An 8767-nucleotide genomic window follows, 5' to 3' on the forward strand; every position below is an offset into this window, starting at 1 on the left:
TGAAAAACTAAAAAGCAACTTATTTAATTCGAAGGCCTGTCGTTATTTTTTATTTGTGCTATCATTATTAATTTCTTTATTTGTTCTTATTTTATTACTGACTGCTTACTTGTCATTTTTTATTCAATTCAAAGTTTGAAATCAAGCTCTCTCGTGCTACTACACCAAAATTACCCCACTGTACAATTAAAAAAAAATTGTGAGATAGCTAGTTATAATGGTAATTAAATAATATTTACGTATGGACCAAACCCTATAGCCAAAAACAGATTACTGGTTTGTGTACCATGAGAAAACATCTCCTTTAGAAAGCTGCTATAGTGTGTCTGCTGGGTTTAACAACTCTAGGACAGACAACATGAACTTAATTTTCAGTTTTTCCTGGCCAGGCTAAAACTGAGAGGAGCTCAATCTTTTTTCCCCACTGAGAATCCCTTTCCTAATTTTCATTTCCCCCCCAGGCAGAGTTGATGTGTTCTCACCAGATGGAAGAGTCCAGCTCGTCGCCGCTGTGCTGTAGGAAATCCAGCTGTGCAAACAGGGGGAAAAGAACCTGAACTCCTCCTATAGAATGGATGGCACTCTGAACCGAGTGTGTCACCACAGCTTTGACGTCCTGAGACATAGAAAGGCTTGATGTTAGGTTTCTTTAGTAATTTTATGTCATATAACATCATTATGTTGTGTAACACAGAGACCCTCTGATGAATTCAATTCATAGTATTGTCATCTTCTTAATGTTCTGCAACAGCTATTCCTGAATGAGAAGGTTATTTCCTAAACCTGTGCTCTGTATGCATGGGGGGGGGTAATTAAATACAGAAAGACAGCTGTGAGGTCCTTAGGTGCCTCTAATCAGACTAGCGCTCTCCCAGATGGCACATCCATAAACTCATTGTCAGAGAGAACTACTTCATCTGTTCAGCATGCGAAGATGCCATCAGAACTGAAGAAGCCTTTATTAACTAAAAATAATAATAATAATAATCTGAGAATCAAGCTAAATTATTGTTCCTATAGGTCACTTTATAGAATATATCCTATAATCCATCAAGTCCAGGGCTTGCCAAGAACACTTTTTCAGTTAAAAATGTTTTTGCCGACACAATATTAATAATTCAAGTAATGATAATAATAATTTCTTAGGTTTTAATTAGCAATACATTAATAAAAACGATTTTGCTGTTAAACAACTGTGCACTGGGAATAAAATATTTAACTTCAAACACCATCGTGTATCAGAAGTCATTCTTGCAATTTCGACAAAACCTCATTTATGTTATCCTGTTAGATAAGTTTATCTTGATGACATACTTAAATTAGAAGAATTTGAATGTATCACACAAAACCAAATGTTTATGCTTGCAAGGCATTGAAACACATGGAACAAGGCTAACATATGCAAGCCATAGAGACACTTCGGTAACACTGTATTTTAAGGTGTCCTTGTTACACGTTACATGTACTTACTATTATAATAACAATTAATTATGCATAATTACATGCAAGTAACCCTAAGCCAAACCCTAATCCTAACCCTAACCATATAGTAAGTACATGTAGTTAATTAATATTACTCAGTACTTAAATGTATAATTACACTGTAACAAAGACAACTTCAAATAAAGTGTAACCGACACTTCTATCAACTGGCCCAAAACATTCTCACACTGGCACGGGCCATCAGGCTGTCTTTATTGTTGAGCTCTGCAGTCAAAAATGTATATTTAATAAATAAATGAATGTTAAAAAGCTTATAGACTCCCTTGATAACACTGTGGACCAGATTAGATTAAGTGCTTTTAGAACTCATGAAGTGCTGGATGCAGCACAGGTGTGGGCCGTATTTTGCTGAGCGAGATGACAAAAATGCTCATACTGTTAATTATGTTAACGAATGGTGATGAGCTAGTTTCATTCGCCCACAGAGAGCAGTCCACCTGGCAGGGCAGCTGTGCTGGGATGGTGAACCAGGTGTGATGAAGAGACAAAGAGGAAGAGCATACCTGCAGCATGAGGGCGTGTGGTGAGTGCACAAAGATGGAAGCATTGTCCTTGGGAGAGGACTCCAGACACAGCTGAGCGTCAGTGGCTCGAGGATTATAGGTGAAGGCGATACTGGCAGACAGCTTTCCATCATACAGCAGCATCTTATGATGTTCTGCAAACAGCAGGTCACTCTCTGCCTTGTGCTTAAAAGTGCCCTGGATCAATCAGAGGGAGAGAGATGCGGAGTAGAGCTATGCTGCACATTCTCATGTGTGTGTGAAAAGCATGAAATTAAATCTGATTAATCAGAGCACTTGATAAAAGCATAAGTGTTTAAGTGCAATAGACAGATTGATGATGTGAATGATAAAGATGCCTGATGGGTTCCAGCCAATTATCATATCACTGAAGAGCAAAGATTGTTGGTTCAACTGACATTTAGTATTCGTTTAGTATACTACATTCATTTTAGTATCCATTTAGTATACTATATACATATATATATGAAGAGTTCATTTGCAAAAACCGATAAACGCCCTTGCTTGCAAAAGCAGCACGTTACAATGGTGAGAGAAAAGCTCTGTATTGCGTGTAATCACATCCATACAGTTTATGATCACAACAACGTTTGTCAGGCATCTACATTGTCATCTGAGGAGATTACAAAGATTAAACGAGTGTTTTTTTAAACTCCAAAACATGAAATGTGGAGTTATCTGCTTTTGCTATAAAACAAACTTTTAATATGTAAAAAAAAAACATACTTATAATGAACTTTAATTTTGTAAATTACTTGTATTTAAGTTATTATTACTTAATCAAAACAACCCAACTGCAGTTTGATTGATATTACTTCGAATGCGCAATAAAAAATGGCTGCATTTACCCTTTATAATCTAATGAACAGATATATCTGAACATGTATGTGATTTGACAGCAATACCTCATCAGGTCAGAATTTTGAACAAGAACTTTTTTAACATCTGTAATAGACAGCATTTGGGCAGAGAAATGGATCCCACCTTGTATCCAGGCCCCAGCTGATAGATGGCTAATATCTGAGCAGCACTGAGAGCTTCACTGAACAGATACACTGCCCCCACTGCCCCCCAGAACACACGGTTAGCGTCTGCTGTCTCTGATGAGCCCAGAAAACACTTGTCAAATGTCTCAAATGTCTGGGAGGAGAAAAGGTTTGTTTAGTTCACTTTTTTGTTTTTAATTCATCACAGTGTTTTAAGTGTAGTACTGGTACACTACCGAAGTCTCTTATGTTCACAATGCCTGCATTTATTTGACCATAAAAATACAGTAAAAACAGTAATAATGTGAAATAGGTTTAGAATTTAAAATAACTGTTTTCTATGTGAATATGATGTAAAATATCATTTATTCTTGTGATGACACAGCTGAATTTTCAGCATCATTACTCCAGTCCTTCAGAACACATTCTAATATGCTGATTTACTGGACAAGAAACAATTATCAATGTTGCTTAATATTTTTGTGTAAACACTGATAGATTTTTCAGGATTCTTTGATGAATAGAAAGTTCAAAAGCATTTATTTGAAATAGAATCTTTTGTAACATTATAATTGTCTCCACTGTCACTTTTGATAAATTTAATGCATCCTTGCTGAATAAAAGTATTAATTTCTTAAAAGTATATGCTACTGACCCTAAACTTTAGAACATCACAGCATTTATACAGCACTTTGTGTTATTTACTCACATCACACTTGAGGTGCACAGGTCTTCAATCAGCTAGAGCGCATTGATTATACCTATGATCCTATTACAGTGATTTTTTTAAAGGGCTTTTTACTGAGACTCATTGTTCACATGCATACAATAAAAGAGCAATAAACCGTATTAGTATCACTTGTTAGTTCATGTGAATCAAGATGAGAAACCAGCAATTTGCGGTTACAAAATGCTGTTCTTTAAATGTTATAAATAGAAAGTGATTACATCATTCTGACACCACCTTAAGCAACTTTTTGTGTGTGTGTGTTTCATAATGCCCAGCTTTGATATACAAAAAAAAAAAAAAAAAAAGCCTATGTGTCCTGCCCACTCACTGGCCAAATTCTAATCATATGATTTTAATGAAAATACGTTTCACATTCTGGACCTCACTGTTCATGAAAAGAACAACACATGACTGAATAATCACATTTAATGTCATCACATGTATTGGAAAATGTTAGCTTTTGCTATTGTTCTGCTGTCAAAGCAGTTTTGTTTCATCCTTTAAATTTGTGGGTATTTTGGGGTTTGTAGCTGCTAAAATATTGACAAGCTTTGAACTAAAACACTTCTGGAGAAAAAAGCAGGGCCTCAAGCTTAACGGCTGTTAAAAACCAGAACAACGAGAGATAACAGAGCCTTTTGAAACTACTTACATCGCTCGTGTTGACAAACCAGGTGATCTCACCATATGACGCCAACTCTCCATTGACATAGCAGCTGATTTCGCTGTTCTTCCAGCGATTATAGATGTACACTATGGTCACCATATACCACTGTTAAATAAAAATAATATTAGCAAATATAAAAAGGACAGCATGCCATTATTTATTTAATATCAATATTGTAAAGCTTGAGAGCATTATAGCAGGGTTTTTTAAACTTTTGGACTCCAAAATATGATTATCCCCTTCTAGGAATTCACTTTCTATTTCCGTGCCTAAACAATCATTCATACTGAGTAAGAAAAATATTAAATGTGAAATTATAAATCAGTTTCTAAAATTATATAATTGGCATTGCCATTGTAGTAAAGCAAGTAGTGAAAATATAAAGATAATATTTACTCTATTAAATTGGCTGAAAATCGTATATATATATGTACATTTAGTATATACTGTACGTGTGTCAATACAATAAAATAAGCTACAATTATGATTTCATGATTTCTAATCAGTCCTCAATCCTTAGAAAGCAGAATGAAATATTAATAATCAAATTCACTGAATAAGAATTAAAAAAATATTATGTTTCATTAACATCTTAAGTGCATGTTAACTTTGACAGCCCTAACAATACATTTTTCTATCTTTTGCAGACACTTTAGCACCCCCTTGTGGTCCCCTGGGAGTCCTCGGACCCTAGTTTGAAAAACCCTGGTCTATAGAAAAATGTGGTCCATCAGCAAACTTCTAACGCTAAACTTTGCTACATGATGAACCTGTGATATCTTCTTCAGGGCGAAAAGGGAAAATAAAAGCTGAAACTTGCTTGCAAAAGCAGCACGTTACAATGGTGAGAGAAAAGCTCTGTATTGCGTGTAATCACATCCATACAGTTTATGACAACAACAACGTTTGTCAGGCATCTACATTGTCATCTGAGGAGATTACAAAGATTAAACGAGTGTTTTTTTAAACTCCAAAACATGAAATGTGGAGTTATCTGCTTTTGCTATAAAACAAACTTTTAATATGTAAAAAAAAAACATACTTATAATGAACTTTAATTTTGTAAATTACTTGTATTTAAGTTATTATTACTTAATCAAAACAACCCAACTGCAGTTTGATTGATATTACTTCGAATGCGCAATAAAAAAAACGTGATTTCTGAAAAAAAATCATTAAAATTTAGTTTTTGCAAATGAACTCTTCATATATATATATACATACATACATATACATACATACAGAGTATATGTGTGTTTGTGATTTGACAACATTAATACCTCATTAAATCAGGATTTTTACCAACTGTTTTTAATATCCATAATAAGACACCATTTGGGCAAAGAAATGGATCCCACCTTGTATCCAGGCCCCAGCTGATAGATGGCTAATATCTGAGCAGCACTGAGAGCTTCACTGAACAGATACACTGCCCCCATCTGACCACAGAACACACGGTTAGCGTCTGCTGTCTCTGATGAGCCCAGAAAACACTTGTCAAATGTCTGTGAAGAACAGGAGGAGAAAAGGTTTGTTTAGTTCACTTTTTTGTTTTTAATTCATCACAGTGTTTTAAGTGTAGTACTGGTACACTACCGAAGTCTCTTATGCTCACAATGCCTGCATTTATTTGACCATAAAAATACAGTAAAAACAGTAATAATGTGAAATAGGTTTAGAATTTAAAATAACTGTTTTCTATGTGAATATGATGTAAAATATCATTTATTCTTGTGATGACACAGCTGAATTTTCAGCATCATTACTCCAGTCCTTCAGAACACATTCTAATATGCTGATTTACTGGACAAGAAACAATTATCAATGTTGCTTAATATTTTTGTGTAAACACTGATAGATTTTTCAGGATTCTTTGATGAATAGAAAGTTCAAAAGCATTTATTTGAAATAGAATCTTTTGTAACATTATAATTGTCTCCACTGTCACTTTTGATAAATTTAATGCATCCTTGCTGAATAAAAGTATTAATTTCTTAAAAGTATATCCTACTGACCCTAAACTTTAGAACATCACAGCATTTATACAGCACTTTGTGTTATTTACTCACATCACACTTGAGGTGCACAGGTCTTCAATCAGCTAGAGCGCATTGATTATACCTATGATCCTATTACAGTGATTTTTTTAAAGGGCTTTTTACTGAGACTCATTGTTCACATGCATACAATAAAAGAGCAATAAACCGTATTAGTATCACTTGTTAGTTCATGTGAATCAAGATGAGAAACCAGCAATTTGCGGTTACAAAATGCTGTTCTTTAAATGTTATAAATAGAAAGTGATTACATCATTCTGACACCACCTTAAGCAACTTTTTGTGTGTGTGTGTTTCATAATGCCCAGCTTTGATATACAAAAAAAAAAAAAAAAAAAGCCTATGTGTCCTGCACACTCACTGGCCAAATTCTAATCATATGATTTTAATGAAAATACGTTTCACATTCTGGACCTCACTGTTCATGAAAAGAACAACACATGACTGAATAATCACATTTAATGTCATCACATGTATTGGAAAATGTTAGCTTTTGCTATTGTTCTGCTGTCAAAGCAGTTTTGTTTCATCCTTTAAATTTGTGGGTATTTTGGGGTTTGTAGCTGCTAAAATATTGACAAGCTTTGAACTAAAACACTTCTGGAGAAAAAAGCAGGGCCTCAAGCTTAACGGCTGTTAAAAACCAGAACAACGAGAGATAACAGAGCCTTTTGAAACTACTTACATCGCTCGTGTTGACAAACCAGGTGATCTCACCATATGACGCCAACTCTCCATTGACATAGCAGCTGATTTCGCTGTTCTTCCAGCGATTATAGATATGCACTATGGTCACCATATACCACTGTAGATGAAAAAAAAAAAAAGCAATTATACAAACGACAGTGCGTCATTATTTAATATCAATATCACAAAACTTGAGAGCATTATAGCAGGTGTTTTTAAAATTTCTGACTCCAAAATAAGATTATCCCCTGGTAGGAATCTACTTTCTATTTTCGTGCATAAACAATCATTCATACCGAGTGAGAAAAATATTAAAAGTGAAATTATAAATCAGTTTCTAAAATTATATAATTGGCATTGCCATTGTAGTAAAGCAAGTAGTGAAAATATAAAGATAATATTTACTCTATTAAATTGGCTGAAAATCGTATATATATATGTACATTTAGTATATACTGTACGTGTGTCAATACAATAAAATAAGCTACAATTATGATTTCATGATTTCTAATCAGTCCTCAATCCTTAGAAAGCAGAATGAAATATTAATAATCAAATTCACTGAATAAGAATTAAAAAAATATTATGTTTCATTAACATCTTAAGTGCATGTTAACTTTGACAGCCCTAACAATACATTTTTCTATCTTTTGCAGACACTTTAGCACCCCCTTGTGGTCCCCTGGGAGTCCTCGGACCCTAGTTTGAAAAACCCTGGTCTATAGAAAAATGTGGTCCATCAGCAAACTTCTAACGCTAAACTTTGCTACAGTTATGGTCCATTTACACCCTCCAGCAACGGCCTCACCCAGATCTTCTTGAATTTCCATTAAATGGTGGGAAAAGCCAATGAAGGTGCTTATCCCTTAGGTAAGACCTCTCCAGATGGAATGGAATGGACTCTAAATATAGGCCAAATCAACCCATGAAAGCTTTTTAGAGCACTTGTAAGCTTCTTGATATTAGAAATGTGAATTTGAGCAATATTAGCCCCATAAGTAGAATTTCCTTATATATATATACACGAGGACGCCTGCCCATTCCAGGGGGCATATGAGCAGGGAAGGGATTTGGTTTCTTCTTGCAAATCCTCAGACATGACTTGGCCTTAACACAAACCCTCCTTCTGATGTCAAATTTGCTCTCCTTGTACATTTTAGAATTAAAGATGAAGACTTTGTACTCTTATAATGTACACTTTCCAAACAGGTAAGCTAAAACATTTGAGGTGATTCATACCTTCTGGGGTTTGAAGTCGTATTTCACACAGTGCTGGAAGCCTTTGGCTTTGGACTTTAGAGAGGTGACAATCAGACACCCGCCCACAAAGTGTGCAGAATAGCCCAAACTTTTGCTTGTGCGGAAGCTAGGGAAGAGGGAAAAAAACACAGACCACAATTATTAAAGTTACATTTCAGAAGAGGGGTGCTCAAATGTATACAGCTCTACTCTCAAAAGAAAAAGCAGCTACATATTATATTTAGCATATATATATATTTATGCTTATATTATATTTTGAGACACATATTCTGTCCATTTTGCATCAAGGTTTGTAATACAATGTAAACCAATTGCAATGTTTTTGCCAAAAAAAATAAATAATAATACATATA

The 8767-nt window shown here is 34.6% G+C and overlaps 1 protein-coding gene across 1 annotated transcript in view; it reads right to left on the reverse strand.

Moving 5' to 3' along the window:
• Positions 1–8767, reverse strand: part of LOC107757615 (lipopolysaccharide-responsive and beige-like anchor protein) — a 244625-nt gene that overhangs the window by 196942 nt on the left and 38916 nt on the right. Inside the window, exons 6-10 of the mRNA XM_016575147.1 lie at positions 8394–8520; positions 7153–7272; positions 5769–5915; positions 2007–2204; positions 483–616 (exon numbers count right to left, since the gene is read on the reverse strand). Coding sequence (XP_016430633.1) covers positions 483–616; positions 2007–2204; positions 5769–5915; positions 7153–7272; positions 8394–8520 — 726 coding nt within the window. The remainder of the gene's footprint in view (positions 1–482; positions 617–2006; positions 2205–5768; positions 5916–7152; positions 7273–8393; positions 8521–8767) is intronic.

Source organism: Sinocyclocheilus rhinocerous, unplaced genomic scaffold (genome assembly GCF_001515625.1).
Source record: "Sinocyclocheilus rhinocerous isolate Xijiao unplaced genomic scaffold, SAMN03320098_v1.1 scaffold323, whole genome shotgun sequence".
Taxonomy (NCBI): Eukaryota; Metazoa; Chordata; class Actinopteri; order Cypriniformes; family Cyprinidae; genus Sinocyclocheilus; species Sinocyclocheilus rhinocerous.